A 22,039-nucleotide genomic window follows, 5' to 3' on the forward strand; every position below is an offset into this window, starting at 1 on the left:
AGATTGAAGGACCGTCTCGTTTGAAAAGCACCTGAAGAACACGTAGACGTGAGGTGTGCACTGACTGAAGGACAGCCATGTCTGTCTGATCTGCAGGTAGACCGTGAAGTCCGACTGGAAGCCCAGCTCCTGTAGCGTCACATTAGCACCTGCTTGTCCCTTCAGGGCAGCATACTCCATGTAGCAGTGGAAGATGCCTAAAAACACCAAAACAAACCGTTTCATGATGATAACTAATTGATGTTTTTAATGAAGGGGCTAAAAGAAGAAACTGTAGGAAGAAAAATGTGCTTCATTTAACAAGAACGACCACCTGTACGTGCTTTTCAGCATCCAGTCAGAGGATGTTTAGATGGCAGGTAATGAAGATTTTGAAGGACTCGACATTAATGTGTACTGACAAACTTTAGAAGTGACACTAAGTCAACGTTCACACTGCAGCTCCTAATGTTCAATTCCCATCTTTTGCTCAGATCTGATTTTTTTTTTCCATGGTGGTTCAGATCATCATTAAAACGTGACCTCCATCAAACTCCAGCATGAACCTTTTACAGTGCACAGAAGAAAATATGACATCACACACAGCACGCTGTGTTTAAGGAAGCAAATATGGATGCTACACGTGTTAGCATATGTGATTCTGAAGTTGTGCAATCAGAAACAATTACATCATTGTCCGACAGCGTTCATTTATTTTGGCATCTTGATGGCTACTCTGGCACAGGTTGTAATTTTGGAACGAAAGAGACGAACTGAAGGTAAAAACAAACTCAAGTATCGATCTTGTCACGTTAGTATTGATACATTCTGACACCAACATTGTTTCATATGTTGCTGTAGATTCTCTGTCATCGAGTCAAGTTCATCTTTATTATCCCCAAGGAGCAATTTGTTTCAGTCTGTAGACAGATAAAACATCTCTACTTGACACTGAGACATTAAAATAACAATACACACATCACCATTGTTCATTCAGAACCCTGATCTCTCCAGGGATGAATGAGTTCTTCAGTCTGTTCCTTCTACATCTGGGCAGCAGATACCTACATCCAGATGGAAGTACCTGAACTCACCATGGAGTGGATGATCAGGATCTGCCAGAATCAGCCTGGCCTCCGGGACACAAGAAATAAAAACAACAAAGAAGCAGCAGCTGGACTTCAGTTCTGTAGCTGAAGACGTGCAGAGTCCCATGATTTAAACTGCACCAGGTTGTATCATTATTATTAATACTTGGATTGATCCGCTGACCTCTACCTCACTGATGTAACAGTCGGATGAAATGAGTCATAACCGTTCAGACTGCAGTCGCTTTGATAAACATTGGATACGTGTCTGATTCAGTAAAAAGACCTGGGTTGGATTTTAAATAAAGGTTGAATGAATTTGGAAAATACATTAAAAATAAAAAAAAGATTTGTCTCGTTCAGACCACACCAGTTCTACACCGAAAAATCCTAAATTTAAGGTTTTGTGCAGCTGGACAAAGTTTGAACGTTAAATAATGCATACAGATACAGTAGTCCCTCATTTATCACGGGTGTTTGGGACCACGCCCACCAGCGATAAGTGAAAAACCACAAAGTAGAGATACAGTAGTCCAAGTTCAAGTTCAGTAAACTTTATCATGACATGTGCCAGGCTGTAATTACGCTCATCACCTGTTAATCCCAATCTCCATCCTTAAATAAACAATTTAAATGTAAATACTGTAACATTTTAAATAAACAATCCATGCAGCATGGATTGTTTATTTAAAATGTTACAGTATTTAAATTTAAATTGTAGAGAAGAGAAGTGCAGCAGGACATCAAAGGATGTCACACAGCTTCAGCTCTGCAGAACGGAGCAGAAATGTACTTTTTATCAATTATACTTCAACAACTGAACATAGAAGTTCTAAAATATTTGAAAAAAACTTAACACTTTTATATTTTGTGGTTATGATGATTTTTCGATGTGACATACTTTGAATTTTAAGTTTGAAGATAAAAGTCGATCGGTACATCTGGACAGCAAAGGGTTAACCTTCACAAAGCTGCAGCAGGAGAAATGTGTGTGGCAGAGAAGGAGATCAGCTGATCAGCTGCAGGAGGGAGCTTCCCCCTGCACTTGTGGGATTCACACATGGTACAAAATCATTTAAAATAATTTATTTTAAATAAACAATCCATGACTCATCCATCAATCAGCCAAATGTGTCATGTCCTGTCTTACTTTAAAAAAAATTAAAAAAAAAACGCAATATAGCGAATCCACGAAAAACGAACTGCGAAGTATCGAGGGACTACTGTATATGCATCAATATCACATTTACACGGTCATTTTTTAATTTTTTTATAATAAAATAAAAAAAGGACTAAACAACCAAAGGAAGTATCTAACTGGGACTGCTGGCAAACAATCGCAGGGGGTCTTCATTAGATTTATTTTTGCTACTACAATAATGACAGATACCTCTCTGAGGAACAAAATGGTTAGTTATATTTCTGCCAACTTTAGCCTATCAATGATTATTTTAGATGTGTTGGGTGAGAAAATAAAGACTGTGTGTTTGCAGCTGATTTTAGTTCATCAGTTTTGAACATTCATCAATCCTGATTGTTTTGTTATGAAGAATAATTTTTGAAGCATGTCCAGTCATCAATTGCAAATTGTTTAAAAAAGTTTTTTGTCCATTTCACAATTTTTTGCTTTTGTACCCCAACACCCTTACTCATCTTTTTGTGGATATTCAGGATTTAATAAACCAATTCTGGTCAGTTGTTCTGAACTAGTTTCTAAAGAGGCTGTCAGATTACAGTTATTTACAGGAAAGTATAAAGGAATACAAAGGAATCACGTGTTTTGGATTTTACCGTATCCTATCACTGCTATCACCAATATGATGATGATCCAGATCATGATGCCAGCCAGGAAACGCATGAGGAAGATGAAGAGCAAGCTGACGAACATGGCAATAACCAACCCTCTGCAAAGAGTAGAGAGCAAGCAGAGAGTGTGAGTGAACAAACAAATAAATAAAATAAAAGAAACCAGAACATAGAGTGAGAAAAACTCACAGGATGATCCAGGGCCAGGAGTGGGTGTAATCCTCAAAGATTTTCATGACCGTCTGACGAGCCTCGATAACCACAGTGGCATTCCTAAAAATGGACAAACCTGAGTGTTTATCTGCCGTCAGCAGGGCTTAATTTGTAAACCAAACAATGGCAGAAGGCAAATAGCCGGGGGGGGGGTCCGCCCCCAGAAAGTTTTGAATAAAGTAGATGCCATTTCCTGCATTTTGGTGTATTTTAATGGGTTGTTAAACCTCTCCATTTACCTAGATTTCTTAACACTTGATTCAACAACTATTTTAAAGAGCAAGAAGAAGTAGCCTGACCAACAGCTCTCCTTGTGTGAATAGAGCAAGCTCCACTTCTCTCATGCATTCTTATACCTGCTCCACTACTATCTTCATTGCCACTGCCTTCATACGTTTCAATTCTCAGTTGTTTTGTTTTACAATGAGAAAACTTTTTTTTTTATGAAAGTAAACTGGACTGCCTTTTTGACATTTTGATCGCTGTTATTTTGAAAAGTTGGCGCCGTTGTTTTGATACGTGATGTACGAAATGACATTACAAAAATACATTTCCCATAAAACATTTCTCTTGTATTTTTGATAAATCAATTTTATTAATGACCCACTTAAACTGTAAAACTGATATGCAATTTTGTTGTGCAGTTTAATTTTTTTTGTGTGCGTGTTTGAATCAAATTGCCCATGACTGTACTTTAAGGGGCGGAGATTTTTTTAAGGGTAGAAGTGGAAATGCTTACTTGAAGGAGCAGCTCTGATGTGATATTAGGAAGCTTGTAAGTGGCTGTTAAGTTTAAAATGAGTTCGTATGTAAATATTTTTTCAGATTACATATCAAATATAGGTTTTAATCTGTGAAGGCAGCCAAATTTGTTCATAACTATCATTAGTAAGCCTGAGAGTTACCGGATCCAAACAGTTACCAGAACCCACCCTGTCAAAAGAAGAAAGATCCCAGATCCTGTTCAGGCAGGATCCAGCTCAGATTAAGCACTGGCCGTCAGTGTCAAATATAAAATATTTCAGTTATATAAACATCAGCTCATCTAAAAGTTAAAAAAAGCCGTGACAGGTTTACATTTGTACATTACCTGTAATAGTTAGTTTTACAGAATCTTTCTTATACTTGAAAGCTCAAATTTTCCTGCCAAAGATTCTTAGTGTGAACAAGTTACAGATGCAGAATAATAGTCTTTTTTTTTTTTTTATCCGAGTTTTTAAAACTATCTGGTTTAGTGTAAACGTGGCATTAAAGTTGTCACAGTCAGCATATTTCCTTGTAACAGCAGATCCACGTACTTTACTCCGTCTATGAGGTCCTTGGCATCTTTCATGGTTCCAGAGCCATCGTCAAACTGAGTGTTGTTTCCAACGGTGACTTTGCCGTCCTTCAAGCCTAAAGCTGGAAAGCACCTTCGGGTGACTGAAAGGCATCGGAGGAAAACACAACTGTCAAATGTAATAAACACTAGCACTGATTTCATGAAGTGCTAAAGCTTCAGAGACATTATACAGCAGGATGTATACAGCACAAGTTTAATTCATTAATACGGAGCCTTGGAATATAAATAAATACTGTACTTTAGAAGTTCAACTCACAGGACTTGCTGGGTAGCAGCATAGCAGGACAGAGACCAAGCTGAAGGATTTTTGGTGCACCCTGAACAGAGACACAAAACATAAAAAAATACATCACGACTTAGAATGATACCAAAAAAATAAAATAAAATAAGACCAGTTCTCGCAGCAGCTCACCATTGACTGCGTCACTCCCTCCTTGCAGAATTGTTTGTAGTATTCAAAGTCCTTTGTGTTGGCGTTTGCCTTTATTAACGTCATGAACTTTTCTGGGCACTTTTCCACACACATCTGAGGATGAGCATTTAAAGAAGGACACGGTAACATTAATGTGATGATGAACAAAGAAGAAAACAAAAAAAGCAGTGGTGTGTCTCAACTGCATAATAAAAAATTAGCCATCACAGCCTCAGGAAATAAATAACAAAATCTAGAGCAGAAAGGATGTAAAGGGTTCACACCTGTGTGGTCGGACACTGGAACTCCAGCAGCACCATGGGGCTGGCACATTTCATGATGTTGAAGTAGAATAATTTACTTTTGTTCCTGATGATATGACGGGAGAATTAATACAAACTGGAACTACAATTTACAAGTCTGTGCAAATCAAAAACAGAAATTTTAAGACGAGGGACTGTTTTTCATTTGGCATTTTTATTTAAAAGAAATTTGCCTGAAAATCATTGAAACCATCTTGTACTTTTAAAAATAATTCATGGTTTGAACAACTGGATGTCTGAATTTCCTGCAGAGCACAAAACACTGATTGTGAGGCAGAAAAATATGAATTTGGACGTGGAAATTTTACTTATTTACTATATTTAAATTATGAAGCGACTGTTTTATGGTGGTGAAGTGCCAAGCAGCGCACGTAGTACTTTATTGTTTGGCACATATCTACATTAGAGTTGCGATTTCTGACCCGAGCCCGTGCCCGACCCGAAATTCAGGTCGGGTCAGGTCAAAATTATGTGCTTGATGGGCGAGACGGGTCTGTCCAATCTGGCTTTTGATGCGGTTTTACAAATCATATAGCACAAAGAAAACTAAATAAGAACGTACAATATAAAACTGTGTTAATGTACTTGTAGAGGAGGAGGCAGTAAGTTTATATGTTGAGGATGAGAAATAAATAAAATGGAGCGCAGCAGTTAATCAGACTGTGAAAAGCAAGTAGTGCTTGCGCATTGCGCAACAACTGCACATGTGGCCCCGCCCGCCCTGCTCTTATCACACATCTGAAGATTTGCAATTAACCTACAACAAGTGACATAATGGAGCTGGACAGTATTAAACAAAAGATAAACGTGGGAGAAGTCACTCTACAAATCCAGCTCAGTGAAACCTGCTGATGTGTGTCAGGTGCACGTGTGTCAGGTGAACGTGTGTCAGGTGAACGTGTGTCAGGTGCACACTCCGGTCCGACCGGCCGGTTGAAAGAGGTAAAAAAATAAAAAAATAAAAGTCTAAAGCTTCAGATGGACAACCGGATCATCGGCCGCGCTCGTCCACTGACCGTTAAGAACTATAATAACTATAATATTATAATAACTAGAATAATCCGCTGAAATCTTATATCTTCCTTTCTTTTAAATCGTTTTTTTTTTTTAACTATCATGTCAAACTGATTTGCTTACAAAAGCAGAAAAAGCTTAATTAAAAAAAAAAAAAATGTTCTTTCAGGTTCTGCCTCTAATTACAATTAAGTAGTCGGGTCGGGCTCAGACAAAATGGCGATGGGCTCGTGCCGGGACAAGAGATTTTTTTTAGGCCCGAATGCAACTCTAGTCTACATCAGTAAATATCCTCTGAAATATTCTAATTTGTCATGTTTACCAGTTATTTTGTCAGTATGAGTGCGGCATTGGTGATCATGAGCAAAGCAGTATAAAGTGGGAGCACTTTTCATAGCGCCAAGCTTTCCCAAGCAAAAACTAAATGGATGAGTATGCATTAGGGGTGCAATTGGGTGGTGGTGTGTGTAAGTTTGGGGGGGAGGGCTTTGTGTCTAACACCACTCTTGGTTTGTGCTGACCCTCAAACCAGTAGCAGTTTCCATCTCTGAGCCAATATGGAACGTCAACTCACGCAAGTGGAGTGCCAGCCTGCCCGCAGAACTGACCCCGACTGTCTGTGGGGTAGATCGCCTTTCTCGGGTCACCATGGGACCAGGCTGCAAGCACAAATACTGAATGTTAATGTTACACTCACACACATAAATCCATTCAAAGCTCATATGATGCATTCCTTAAATACGTAAATAAATCTGTAATCCTTACCGAGTATTCCAACACCTATATATGCCACTATGGCGACGACAAACAGGATGCAGCAGGCGATGTCTGTGCAGCTCCTAAAATGGAGAGGATGAATGATGAACAAGAAACCTTTCATTGGGAACCACACCATCAGTGGTGAAGTCAGACTCACCTGTTGTGGAGTGGACCTTTGAAGGAGGCATCATACCTTCTGGGCTCGCCTGCATAAAACAAGAAAATCATTAATACATCACAGAGAGAACTGTACTAAAAGCAACAGATTTAGAACAGATCATTTGATGAACAATCATGTTGTGTCTGGTCAGAAACGTTAAAGTGTAACGGCAAGGAGCTTCAATGTTTCCGTCATCTCCATTTCCAAGAAAATCTGATTCATCTTTTCATGAAATGAAATGTTATTCTTATGTTTTTATGGTCAGGTCTTTCAAAGCAATGCTCACACAGTTTTACCCGTCAGAAATCATGTAAATAAATATGAGCAGTCAAGAAAAACAAGTTTTGAGCTTTATAAAGAGTCATTTCAGCCATTTTGAAGTGGTGTTCCGAGTATAAACAATGGCTTACGTGTCTTCAATGGATCTATGAAACTCTTCTTCCAATTTGAGATCTTTCAAACAGTATAAACACAGCCAAGACTATTCATGCAAACATTTACTTAAAACCTTACATCACCATCAATTACACACAACATGGTTGACTAAACAGAAATGTTCAATTCCTGCAGAAGTTTGCCATGCTAGTGCTACAGCTAGCTGCTGCTGCCACCAACTGCTTTTGAAAAGAATTATATAATTTTATATAAATTACATAATCAAAACCTGACGACTGTATATTAAAATTATATTTGCATGAACTGCTTTGAAATTTCTGAGACTGATGCTGTTTAACAATGGCTATAAGCCATTTTGGGCTTGGCCCCCCATGTTGTCTAGACATTAGTTTGTGAATCTGGTCCGGCTTAACTAGTTCTCAAAACTAAAGATGATCAAAAAACATCAAAGCCACTCATAAAAAAGAAAAATGCTTTTAAAGTTTTAAGATTAAATCAAAATATGATTACTCCTGCTGAATGTAACTCAATTTCCTACAATCCTTCACAATAACGGTCTCACAAATTTACAGTGTGTTGTCCTTTCAAAACATTTGCCTATAAATATCTTAAATCACTATTATTGTTCTCCAACTCATAAAGAAGCTTAAACCATTAGGAAATGTGAGACAATGTATGATTTGTGTACAGCTTTACATGTAATGTATGATCTAAAATAACTTCTTTAAAAAAAAAATGCTTTCAACGTTTTGAATTTATTCTCAAAAAAGCTCAGAACTTTTAAACGGTTTTAAGTACATTTAAATACATTGTTGTATTACAGCAATCTACCAGTTCATGTTATAGCTGTAGGAATGCTGAAGAACTGAGTGTAGCAACTCTTAAAGTGTCAAGTTAGGTGGTTAAAAGGAGTGCTGAGGTCACGACCCCCAGGCCCATGTCCCATTGAGCTGTTAAAAGGCTCTGGGTGATAATGAACTTCCAGATGACTGGAGTACTACAGCAACAGTGATTAGAGAAGCCAGTAAGAAAGATACTTTGTGTGACATCTGGACAAAGAAAAGATAATAAAGAAACCTGGTGGAATAGTGAAGTACAGGAAGCCAAGAAAAAACGGGACAGTGAGAGGACTGGCTGCTAACAAGAACCTCCATCTGCCTGCATGGACTGAACTCTACAGACTCGTTTGGTTTCGTGGGGAAACCTGGGATGCGCTCTGTCTGCCGGACCCGGTTCTAGACTGTGGTCTGTGAGGACAGCTGCTGCAGTCCTCATTACAATCAAGCTGCTGACCGGACCTGCTAACAAGACCACGCTGCTAACAGAACAGAACCATGTTGCAGAAAGAACCTTGCTGCTAACTGTAAATGCATTTCTCTTTCACTTTTGGCACCTTGTTTTAGTATCTTTGTAGTATTACAGTACGTTTTAGTATTTTTGCTGAATGCTTTATTATTTCTTTTTTTCTTTGAGGAGTCGAGATGGTTCTTCTCGTCCTAAGCATTTCATTGCATTGTTGACCTTATGTTAATTTTGCATTTTACAAATAAACCAAACCTGAATCTGAAGAGAGGAGACAATGAGGGAGGTAGCTAAGGCAAAACAGAAGGTGTATGAGTTGTGTGGGAAGCTGAACTAAGGAGGGCGAGAAAGACAATTGGCGAGACAGAGGGATCAGGCTGGAAAGGATGTGCAGCAGGTTAGGCTTGTTCAAGATAGGAATGGTAATGTTCTAACCATCAAAGAGAGTGATTGGGATATGGAAGGATGATCTTCATTCATTGAATGAAGAGAATGAAAGGGAGAGAAGAATAGAGATTATAGAAATGGTGGACCAGGAAGTAGAAAAGATTAGTGGGGATGAAATTTGGAATGTGTATGGAAATGTCTAGGAGATATGGCAGTGAGGTTTTTGAATCAGTTATTGGAATTTTTGAGAGTGTGAAAATGTCTGAGGAATAGAGGAGAAGTGTGCTGGTGCCCATTTTTAAGGACAAGGGTGATGTACAGAGGTTTTGGAACTACAAGAGAATTAAGTTGATGAGCGACACCATGAAGATCTGGGAGAGAGTTGTGGAAGCTAGACTTGGACAACAGGTAATAATAATAATTTATTCAATTTATACTGCACTTTACATTTTACAATCTCAAAGTGCTATATTATAAAATATCTAAAGAGAATAAAATGTGGACTAAAAAATGACTAAAAAATGTTAAAAGCTAAATAAAATAAAATAAAAAACTGCAGGGTTAAAATACTTTTACACACTATAAAATCTTTTAAATACAAAGGTCTTCTGTCCTTTCTTAAAACTTTTTGTAGTCTGGGGTATCCCTAGATGGTCAGGGAGATTTTTCCACAGATGAGGAGCAGCAGAACAAAAGGCCCTGTCACCCATGGTGCACAGTTTTGTCCGGGGAGGGTGAAGCTTGTATTTGTGGAATAGGAATTTGTGGAGTGGAGGGATCGTGTTGATGTCTGAGCAGTGAGCAGTTCTTTAAGATAGTGTGGAGCATTGCTGTGAATGGATTGGTGGGTGAGTAAGGAAACCTTGTATTCAATACGTAGCGAAATGGGAAGACAGTGCAGAAATTTAAGGATTGGGGTGATGTGATCATATTTCCTTTGTTCCATCAGAATCCTGGCTGCACTGTTCTGTACATATTGAAGTTTTTGAATGTGCTTGGATGGAATTCCATAAAAGTGCATTGCAGTAATCCAGTCTAGAGGAAACAAAAGCATGGACAAGTTTTTCTGCATCGGAAAAGGAGAGTAATGGACGGAGTTTGGAGATGTTTTTCAGATGAAAATATGAAGTCTTGCAAATATTTTTAATATGGGATTCAAATGTAAGATGATAATCAAATCTTACACCAAGATTAGTCACTGTATCAGCAAAGGGAATGGTTTGGCCAGAGAAGATTATTGTAGAGATAGATGTTGAGTGAGTTTGATGTGGGGTACCAACCAAAATAGCTCTGTGCTATGAGCTGAACGAAAGCCGGACTGGAATACCTCATAAATATTATTAGTGGTTGTCATGTAGACGGGCTGCCACAAGTTTTTTCAGTACTTTGGACAAAAATGGAAGGTTGGCAACTGGTCTATAGTTGACATGATGGGCTGGATCCAAGGTGGGCTTTTAAAGAAGAGGTTTGATGATTGCCATTTTCAAGGTAGGTGGGACAAAACCAGTTTGGATGGAGAGGTTTATCACAGACGTGATAAAAGGACTGATGAAAGATGTTTCTTTTCAGCAGAGCAGTGGGAAAAGGATCGAGGGGAAGAGGATTTAATTCCTTTGATAATAGCTGTCACTTCTTGCTCGGAGACTGATGTAAAACATCGAAGAATTTGAGGATTGTTATCATGGGGCTTGTACAATGGTGCAGGTGAAACTACCAAGTTTATCAGGGCAGACCAGATTATGTGAATTTTGTTATGGAAAAAGTCCATAAAGTTATTACAGTGTTCATCAGTTGTTTCTGTAAGTGAGGGGGGTTTGGGTTTAAGGAGATGATTTACTGTGGAAAAAAGTTGTTTGGAGTTCCCAGGGCTGTTGTTAATGATGTAACAGCGAGTCCAGAGCTGACATAGATGCTCAAGGGCACGTCCAATCGTTTTCAAGTGTCCCCGTTCATCATTATACCAGGGAGCTGAACGGGTAAAGCTGACGGCTCTACAGGTCCTTCTCAAAAAATTAGCATATTGTGATAAAGGTCATTATTTTCCATAATGTAATGATAAAAATGAAATTTTCATATATTTCAGATTCATTGCACACCAACTGAAATATTTCAGGTCTTTAATTGTTTTAATACTGATGATTATGGCATACAGCTCATGAAAACCCAAAATGCCTGTCCCAAAAAATTAGCATATTTCATCCCACCAATGAAAGACAAGTGTTTTTAATACAAAAAATGCCAACCTTCAAATAATCATGTTCAGTTATGCACTCAATACTTGGTCGGGAATCCTTTAGCATTAATGACTGCTTCAATGCGGCGTGGCATGGAGGCAATCAGCCTGTGGCACTGCTGAGGTGTTATGGAGGCCCAGGATGCTTCGATAGTGGCCTTAAGCTCATCCAGAGTGTTGGGTCTTGCGTCTCTCAACTTTCTCTTCACAATATCCCACAGGTTCTCTATGGGGTTCAGGTCAGGAGAGTTGGCAGGCCAATTGAGCACAGTAATACCATAGTCAGTAAACCATTTACCAGTGGTTTTGGCACTGTGAGCAGGTGCCAGGTCGTGCTGAAAAATGAAATCTTCATCTCCATAAAGCTTTTCGCAGATGGAAGCATGAAGTGCTCCAAAATCTCCTGATAGCTAGCTGCATTGACCCTGCCCTTGATAAAACACAGTGGACCAACACCAGCAGCTGACATGGCACCCCAGACCATCACTGACTGTGGGTGCTTCACACTGGACTTCTGGCATTTTGGCATTTCCTTCTCCCCAGTCTTCCTGCAGTCTCTGGCACCTTGATTTCCGAATGACATGCAAAATTTGCTTTCATCCGAAAAAAGTACTTTGGACCACTGAGCAACAGTCCAGTGCTGCTTCTCTGTAGCCCAGGTCAGACGCTTCTGCCACCGTTTCTGGTTCAAAAGTGGCTTGACCTGGGGAATGCGGCACCTGTAGCCCATTTCCTGCACATACCTGTGCACGGTGGCTCTGGATGTTTCTACTCCAGACTCAGTCCACTGCTTCCGCAGGTCCCCCAAGGTCTGGAATCGGCCCTTCTCCACAATCCTCCTCAGGGTCCGGTCACCTCTTCTCGTTGTGCAGTGTTTTCTGCCACACTTTTCCCTTCCCACAGACTTCCCACTGAGGTACCTTGATATAGCACTCTGGGAACAGCCTATTCATTCAGCAGTTTCTTTCTGTGTCTTACCCTCTTGCTTGAGGGTGTCAATGATGGCCTTCTGGACAGCAGTCAGGTCGGCAGTCTTACCCATGACTGCGGTTTTGAATAATGAACAAGGCTGGGAGTTTTTAAAAGCCTCAGGAATCTTTTGCGGGTGTTTAGAGTTACGTTGTTGATTCGGATGGTTAGGTTAATAGCTTGTTTAGAGAACCTTTTCACAATATGCTAATTTTTTTAGAAGGACCTGTAGTTTTAACAGGCACATGCAGGTCCAAAAGATCACTCAAGGTTTCATTGTAGAAGTCCACTGACTCACTACGTGAAGATGGATGAACAGTAAGGTTGTGCTGAAGGTCTGCTGCCAAGATATCTGGATTGATGTTTTTCAAATTCTTGAAAGAAATTTGTCATTTTTGTTTACACTGTTTAGTTGGAAAGGGCAGCTCCATAGAAATGGCCTTGTGGTCAGAGACACCAAGATCACGTGCAGCTACATTACTGGCAATAGCTGACTCTGTGACAATCGGATCCAAACTGTGCCCCCTGGTGTGTGTGGGAACATCAACATGCTGCTTTAAATTAAAGCAATCCAAAAGTTGAAGAAATTCAGCTGCAAAGCGGCAGGAAGGATCATCAACATGGAAGTTAAAATCACCAAGTATTAAGAGGTTAGCAGATGTAACACAAAAGGATGAAAAGAGATTTGACATCTCAGAGATGAAGGCTGGGTGGGGTTTGGGTGGTCAATAGATGGAGATCTGTTATACAAGAAGGGGATTTGCTTTTAAATGCTAAATATTCAAAAGAAGTTTAGTCTGGCAGGGGAAGTGATGTTAAATCCAGATCTTTGCAATAAATTGAAGCCAGACCACCACCACATCCACTGTTGCGGACTTTCTGCACGACAGTATCCAGAAGGGCAGGCTTCGTTGAGTGCTGAGAACATGTTTGTTTGATGCCATGTTTCTGTGAGGCACAGTAAGTCCAAACAGCAATCCAGAATGTGGTCATGTAAAAAGCTGGACTTGTTTGAAATAGACTGTGCATTTAACAGCTCCGTTTTCGTGTTCTCAGGCTTAGAATGACGTTTTAAGGGCCGTAGCAGGCTGAAATCCACTCCAGATCTTCCATCCAACCCAGTAAGTTTCTGTGCGGTGACGTTTCCAAAACAACAAGTAGGAAGTGGGAGAGCGTTCTGATGACATGTGAGTGATGTGACGGAGTATGCTGTACAGAGTGAAGGAATAGCGGGAGCAGTCCGGGAGTAAAACTTTCAGTGAGAGGTCCAATGAATGTATCTTGGACACAGAAGGATTCCCAGTTTTTTGAGGAGTGGAAGACACATCAAGGTAGTCCAGTTATTAAGTGTCAACATTTGGGAAACTATGCAAGTCAGCATGGCCTCGTCCCGGCTTCACCCGAACAGCGAGCAAGTTGTCCGAGTGTTTCAAAACAACAAATCTCATAGGACAAAGAAGGATATTTGGAGGCTGTCCTGGTAGACAAACCGCTGGAGCCGATGAGTCACATTGAAAACTCCAAGAATTATTATTATTTTGTATCAAGTCCGCTGAGACGTGAAGAAGCCGCGAACATTCAACGCCAGCGTCCTCTCCCTTTATTTCCCAGTTGTTCAACCTGTGCTGTACGTCTGATGATCTTATTCCTAATCTTATCCACTCCTAAGGAAAACCTCAACATCTTTGTTTCTGCTACTTCCAGTTCTTTCTCCTGCCTTTTTGTCAATGCCACTGTCTCCAGATCATACAACATAGCTGGTCTGCCTGGCACTCCATCCTTCCTGGACTCTTTGTCACCTCTTTACCACACTCCCTTGGAACCCTGTCATATGCTTTTTCTAAATCCACAAAGATGCAATGGAGTTCTTTCTGACGCTCTTTGTACTTCTCCTTCAGCATCCTCAAAGCAAAGATGGCATCTGTGGTGCTCTTTCTTGGCATGAAACCATACTGCTGCTCACAAAAAGTTAGAGAAGCCAGACTGAGATGGTTTGGGCATGTCCAGAGGAGGGACAGTGGGTATATTGGTAGAAGGATGTTAGAAATGCAGCTGCCAGGAAAAAGACAAAGAGGAGATATATGAATGCAGTTAGTGAGGACATGGAGGTAGTTGGAGTGAAGACAAAGGATGCAGAGGACAGAGTGAGTTGGAGGATGACTCGCTGTGGTGACCTCTAAAGTGGGAAAAGCCAAAAGAAGAAGAAGAAACAGTCATCTACAACAATATATCATAAATATTAATTGTTCACAACCTTTAAACAGAACCTCCATTTTAAAATGCCCAAAATATCCTTTTGTGAATAAATAAGCCATACAAATAAATCTGACAATCTATTGTAATCCAATATATATGTTCAAAAAAACATCTAATATAGCAGGATTAAAAACAAACTAGGTGTACATTTTGCTCAATGTCTTTGAAACGTCTGACAGTTTAGAGCCACAACAGAGCTGAACATAGAAGTTTTTCGGTTCCCCTCGTAGTGCAAATTGTTCCCTTCAATTATTACAGATTTTGACAACCACTTGATTCTTATCTTGGGATGTTTAGAGAAAAAAAAAAGTATATATAAAGCTTGGGAAAAGACAGTGGAGAGTAACTGACTAATTGAAAAAATGAGACAAAATTTTCTGGAATTCCATTTTAAACCAGAGAAGCTGATTTAAGGTTAAGAAGATGCTCTTCCCCATATTCCTCCTCCCATTTCTGTCTGTCAAATGACATTTCCCACCAGGCCGGACACGCCTGGCAACCCACAAAAATTCCTCCCCAATGACTAAGCCATAGAAGACTCTTGTGAAAGAAGCTTACAACTTAATGCAGGAGATGAGTAAAATACTCATCACTAAAATTTATGTTAATCTTCAGTTTCATTTAGATTTAAGTAAAACCGGATACTAAACCAGATTCTTACATGTAGCAATACAAATGCTATGCTACAAGAAGGCCTTAAGTGCTTCAGTTTTTGACGAGACAGGCACTGTCCCTTAAGAATGTGTTTTATCCATCAACGGGATTGTGTGTAAATGTAAACATAAAATATACTGTAAATATAAAGTACTGCGTGAGGTTTGTGCTTCACACAGAGTGCAAACCAGAACATTATATCTTAAAGAGAGAAATTCTAAACTAGAAATTTCCTGGAGAAACTTTGACAGGGACTGCCATGCTGCTGCCAATGTAAAATTTTGATTTGACAGTACTATGTGTTGGGGTTCACTCTCAACTACCAGTTTACCAAATTTCAGCTTAATAGCTCTTAAAATGACTTATTTTTTTTCCCTTTTAGCTAAGGTGGCCATCTTGGATTTTTTATTTGGATTCATTGTGATTGGGAAAATTCTCAGCTATAACCACAACAAATTTCAGCTCTGCATGTGTAAAAATAGCTGATTTAAAGCCATTAAAATGTCAGCTTTGATAGCCATCTTGAAATTTTAGATTTGATTTCAGTATTTAATGGGCATTGTTTTTGGCTACCATCACACCAAATTTCAGCTCAATATCTCTAAAATTTACTGTTTTTTAGTATTTTTTTCTTTTTAGCTCAGGCGGCCACCTTTGATTTTTGATTTGCTGTCAGAGTCCATTAGGGATTGTTCTCAGCTACCAATACACCAAATTTCAGCTGAATGGCTCTAAAAATGGCAGAGTTATCACATTTTTTCTCTCTTTTAGGTAAGGTAGCCATCTTGGATATTTGATTTGCATTAGGAATGTATTACAACTCACTCTCAGCACGTTTGCAAATTACATTGCCATGGTAACTGGAAATGCCAGTAAAAGTAATAGTACACAGTATGGAGCCGAGTCGGTCGTTTTGATATAACATTTGTAAGAAGACACTCATTCAACCTTTATTTAGACAGGTAAATCCCATTGAGCCTCGAGGACTCATTTACAAGAGAGACCTGATTTCAACAAAGAATGATGACAACAATGGACAACAGCAACAACAATAAACAATTATAAAAAGGCATACAATTTTTTATTTTTTATTTTTTTACAAATAGGATGGCTAAAAAAAAAAAAAAAAAAAGTTACAAAAAACAGCTAGATTCTAAGACAAATGTAGAAAACTAAAAACAGGAACATGTCTGCATTGGTCCCTGCCAGGAGTCCAACAGATTCTTAAAGCCACTTAGAGAGGTCAAGGTTGAGAGCTTCAAATTTTTTTGCCATATATTCCAGGAAACGGGAGCGGAGTAGGAGAAGGCCCTTTTGCCAAGTTCAGTCCGCAATGAGGGAACACTGCAGGTAATAATGTTCTGAGAGCACACGCTGTAGCTGCACGTACACAGAGACATGTAGGAGGAGATGTATGAAGGCAGCAGACCAAGAAGTGATTTAAAGATGAAAATATACCAGTGAGAGAGTCTGCATGAAGTTAATGATGTCCAGTTAACCAGTGAATACAGAGTGCAGTGGTGGGTACGATAATCACAGCCAGTTATGAATCTTAGTGCACCATGATAGACAGAATCCAACATCTGCAGGGTGCTTGTAGGAGCGTTCATGTAAATGTCACTGTAATCAATGGAGGGAAGGAAAGTCACAGATACAAGGCGTTTTCTAGCATTCAGGGTTAGACAGGATCCGTTTCTGAAAAAGAAACCCAGTTTAACTTTCAGTTTCTTTACCAAGTTTTTGACATGGAGCTTAAAAGAGAGATGTGAGTTGACCAAGATACCCAAATATTTATAGGAATCAACGAACTCAATGGGGACACTATTTGAGGATGAGATCAGAGGAAGAACTGCTGGGACCAACTTCCTATTTGCAAAAAGCCTCCCTTTGATTTTGTCTGCATTTAGGACAAGTTTGAGGTGAACAAATCTGTCTGGATGATGTCAAATCCAGATTTCAAAAGCTGGAAAGCCTCATCAACTGTTTTAGCTCGACAATAAACAACTGTGTCATCAGCATAGAAATGTATGGATGCATCAGGGATGTTTTTACCAACATTATGTATAGATTGTAAAGAGGGTGGGTCCTACCATACCATACAATACCATTTTATTTATAGAGCACTTAAAACAGTGACAAAGCCAACCAAAGTGCTGTACAGACAGAAAAACAGGCAACACACAAAGCAAAATACAAAATGAGGTAAATCAGAATATAGACATAAAAACGAGGCAGATAATAAATATGATGACTAACCAGTGTGGAGCATACAGGTTCAAAACACAGATCATCTGGTGTTGAAAGCTACTGAATAGTAGTGGGTTTTTAAACGGGACTTGAAAATCGAAAGGGAGGGGGCTTGTCTGACAAGCAGAGGCAACTCTTTCCAAAGTCTTGGTCCTGCTGTAGTGAACCTGATCTGGCCTGATCTGACCCTGATGACCTCAAATCTATCAGATGGACAGAGACTGTTATTTTCATTGATCTGAAAACAGTCTGAGCCATCTGGTGACTTTCTTTCTTGAATTAATCAAGCAGAAAAGACAATTCTTTATAATCATTACTGTCTTACAAATGTTTGATAATCAAATTGTGTTAGTTTCACTCAATGCTTACAGGTTGAAAAGAACTACTCATTTTTATTTTACATAAACAGTAAGTAATGATTTTTATTCCTCATTCAAAGAAGAAATCAGGTTAATATGCATTTCTTGATTTTCTGTCTGAAATGAGCCAAGTCGTAAGTATGTGAAAGTTGAAGCTTCGGTCAACTAAATGTTTACTGAAAAAGGGATGTCATGTTTTACTATTTGGAAAGATACAACAGAGTGAGGCTCCAAAAAGTCTGGTATTCTGCAATAATCTTTTCTGTATGTTGAAAACAAATTCATTCCCTGACCTCGACTTTTGATAATACCTTACGTCAAAAACCACACCTCTTTCTGGTACATCCACGAATCAGAAAGCTCTAAATTGAACCGGAAGTCGACCCATTTAAAATGTGGCAACTTTCCAGTTCAAGTTAGTTCTCAAGGAGTTCTCAAGGAGTTCTCAAGGAGTTCTCAAGGAGTTCTGAGGGGAATTGGTTAGAATTCATGGGGAATTCATGAAGAATGGTGAAGTGAATGGAAGAGAATTTGAGAATTCAGGAGAGTCAGAGACGTTTGGAATTATAACTTCTGTTTGAACAACCCACGCACGACTATCTAAGGATTTCAGCAGCTCTCAACGGAGACGCTGAAAGGTCTGGAGGATTCTCTATCGAGCTGATCTATCATCAACAAGGTAACGGTATCTTCTTCGACTAAAGTGTACCGGAGGCGAGCTGAGATCTGATGAAGCGTGCACCTTCTGGTCAACAGATATTAATTCTCTCACATAGTTCTCTGTAAGATAATCTCCATTTCATCTTAAACTCTTCTCTCTCTCACAAAACCAGTACAGATATTTTAGAAATATCTGAAGCAAAGTCCTCAAATCACCGCCGAGTGATTTGAAGTTCATTATTTGTGAAACTGTCTGTTATTATTTTCATATTTTGCCAAATTAATGTAAATGTTTGATGTTAAACTTTGATTCTGAAAATAAATGACTCCATTCATTTTGATGGGTCAAAGGTAAATAACGTCTCTCGTTACATTTTTGTTAAAATTCAATGCACGACTTACACAGTCAGAAAGATGAGGAACTCGTGAAATTGTATGCATATATATTTCATATATTTGTCATACAACTAGTGACACGTACCCACGTGACTCACTACAAACTGGTGGCTCGTACGTCTCATGAATGACTGTTAAAACGTGTAAGATTGATTTTTTTTTTCATGTTGGCATGTTGAAAAAGTAACGGTTTATCAGCTGTGATTGAAACGCAGCCGGAGCTGCGCGCTCGGAGCTGCGCCTTTCAAGCAAACGCTGCATGTTCTAAGCGTTGGGCTAGTAATGTTTTAAAAGCTGAAATTGTGTCATTGAGTCTTTATGAAAGCTGAATTTGTACGCTGTTAAGTGTTGTTAAGCTTATGAGCTGTGCAAACGTTGATTCTGTTTAAAAGACGAGGTTCTGCTGAAAAGACCAGGACTGTGGTCCAGTTCGGTTCTGTTGAGTTTGAACGAGTATTTTGAATAGATGGATAAACGTTTTAAAAGCTGAGCGCCGCCTCAGAACACAGTTAGGAGTTGATTCGTTACAATTTTTAACAGAAAAAGTGCATTTTGACAGTTTAAAAGACGAAAAGTTGACGAACTATTTCACGCTAATCTAACTTGCTAGTTGGAGAAAACGCTTCTTGATTGGTTGAATTCGCTGTTGTGGAGCGCTCTGATTGGTTGAGAAGGCTGACTGGCGTGGCTACGTCACTTCCTCTCACCCTGCGCTGCTTAGCCATTGGTGATTTCAGTCACGTGACCCGGAAATGAAAATTCGTTTTCATAGGGAAATAAAATCTGCTTTTTAAAGCTGAAAAGCGCCTTTAAAAGTGATCTTGATACGCTGGTTAAAAGCTTCGAAGCATATTCGCTGAAATTTTGCCACGTTAGAGCTTAAAATTCGTCATAAAATGATGTTTTTAAACAACACTAGCGATGCTAATTTTAAGCTAAACAGCTAACGACCGGAGTTTTAACTACGCTTAAAATCACTAAATGAAGCTGCAATATTGTCCCAAAAACTCATGTTTCAAGCTATAAAGTCTGATTGAAAAACTTTTGCCACGTTTGTGCAAAAAATCCGTTCAGAAATGTTGATTTTAACCGAGTTTAGCCGAAGCTAACTTCAAGCTAAGCGGCTAACAACAGGATGTCAACCGAACGCCACAGGAAGTTATAGCACCCCTAGTGGATAACACAAACAGTGTCTGAGTTGAGATTAGTAAGGTAAGGCTGACATCTTCTGGACAACCTTGAGAAGACAGGTTTCACTCGCTTTTTAGGTCTAAACAGTGAAATTAAACGTTTTAATTTTTCTAAAAGGCATTTTCGAGTTAATAAACGTTCCTTAAAGCTGAAAATTACTGTTATCTTGCATTTTAAAAGTTATAAGGTATTTATGCAAAGAGCATTTTTCAAAAAAGTTTTATTTCACTGGTAATCCCTTAAAACTAAGGTACAAAAATAAACATTAACTTTTAAAAAATAGAAACAGTTACAGATTTTCACAAAGTTGGGAAAAGTTTACTCATTTGCTAAAAGGATAGTGCACGTTTAATTGATAAATCACTAAATAAAAGTAAATATATCAGACAAAGAGACTTTGCTGATTTTATTTATTTTGAAAAACCTAAAACATTAAAATTCTCCTGTTTAATCTTTAAATAGAAGAAAAATGACAAGCGAAGAAGATGAAGACAACTTTTCAAAACCAACAAATGATGATATCATTTTGGGGGCCTTACATATTTTGACAAATCCACTTATTGGCAAAGAAATACAGCAATTACAACAACTTGATGAAGCTCAAAGACAAGAAGAGCTGAAAAGTTTGGCCGCAGGAACATTAAATACAGAGAGTAAAAAGCTTAGCCTTGAACGGTTAGCAAAAATCTCTCTGCTTCTAAAAGCTGAATTGGATGAACGGTCGGAACGCCTTGACTGGATGTCTAAAACACATGAGAGGGATCTCTCAGAAATGCAGGCGTCACTAGAAGCAAAATCTTATGAAAAGATTAAAGAAATAGACCGTCAGTACAAAGCCACGTGTGCAGATAACGATGTGCTACAACAACAGTTGCAGCTTGCAAAAACTGAACTGGAACAATGCAAAATAGATAAACAAAATCTACAAAAGCTACATATGCGCTTAGAAGGTGACTACTGTACATCCCAGGAACATTTAAAAAAATGTGAGGCGAAACTAATAGCAGCAATAGAAAAAGGTCAGAATGTTGGGCAAGGTGACCTGGAATCCAAACCAGACCTTGAACAAAGTCGGACTAATACACCAATTACTCAACGACCTCTTTACTCACCCAGTGCTTTTAGACCCATCCAATCACCTACACAAACGGGCAGAGTAACACCCCCACAACTGATCACGCATGTGAGACCATTGATATCTTCTCCATCAATGGATGACTTGCAAAAAATCTCAAAATATGTACAACGTTTCATCCCTGAACCGTTGGGCTCCGCTGGAACAAAAGCGTACCTCAGAGATCTGGATTTCAGATTGAGAGCTTATCCAAACGCTACGGTAGAAGATAAAATCAGTCTGATACGACTCACTTCGGACAGAGAGGTGTTTACCTTCATCGAGCGTCTACCAGATGCAACGAGAAGAGATTACAAACTTCTGTGCGAAGCTCTGATCAAAGAGTACGACTCCTGCGCAGGGCCTGCTGGGTATCCAGCCGCAGACAAGGTCACGCAGGGCAAGAATGAACATCCAAAAGTTTATTACAAAAGAATCTTCCAAGCTTATTTTGGTAGCAGAAATGAAACCGGAATGGAGGAAGAAGAAGGTTTTAAATTTGTTTTCAGCAAAAATCTCCATCCTGACATTCAAACGTCAGTGCAAATGATGGCAAATTACAGAGAAAAATCCATCAGTGAGATTAAACAGTGCGCTGTGAACGTGTTTGAGGCACGTTGTCATGCCAAGACGCCCATAGAAGTGTTTCCTGGTGTAAAGGTTAAACCCCACTCCCTAGAATTAGAAGGAAGGCGTTCATCGCCACCCCCTCCTAAAAAAGGAGAAAAAAGGCAGTATTTTCAGACTAACAAACCGCATCATGAAGGTGCACGCTGGGA

At 39.2% G+C, this 22,039-nt stretch overlaps 1 protein-coding gene across 1 annotated transcript in view; it reads right to left on the reverse strand.

The window, feature by feature from the left end:
• Positions 1 to 22,039, reverse strand: part of LOC119421485 (choline transporter-like protein 2) — a 66,885-nt gene that overhangs the window by 10,391 nt on the left and 34,455 nt on the right. Inside the window, exons 2-11 of the mRNA XM_037688837.1 lie at positions 7,094 to 7,142; positions 6,943 to 7,016; positions 6,752 to 6,836; positions 5,125 to 5,209; positions 4,841 to 4,954; positions 4,685 to 4,745; positions 4,385 to 4,508; positions 3,063 to 3,146; positions 2,859 to 2,971; positions 66 to 197 (exon numbers count right to left, since the gene is read on the reverse strand). Coding sequence (XP_037544765.1) covers positions 66 to 197; positions 2,859 to 2,971; positions 3,063 to 3,146; positions 4,385 to 4,508; positions 4,685 to 4,745; positions 4,841 to 4,954; positions 5,125 to 5,209; positions 6,752 to 6,836; positions 6,943 to 7,016; positions 7,094 to 7,142 — 921 coding nt within the window. The remainder of the gene's footprint in view (positions 1 to 65; positions 198 to 2,858; positions 2,972 to 3,062; positions 3,147 to 4,384; positions 4,509 to 4,684; positions 4,746 to 4,840; positions 4,955 to 5,124; positions 5,210 to 6,751; positions 6,837 to 6,942; positions 7,017 to 7,093; positions 7,143 to 22,039) is intronic.

The sequence above is a fragment of the Nematolebias whitei genome, chromosome 15 (genome assembly GCF_014905685.2).
Source record: "Nematolebias whitei isolate Nwh7 chromosome 15, NemWhi1, whole genome shotgun sequence".
NCBI classification, from domain to species: Eukaryota; Metazoa; Chordata; class Actinopteri; order Cyprinodontiformes; family Rivulidae; genus Nematolebias; species Nematolebias whitei.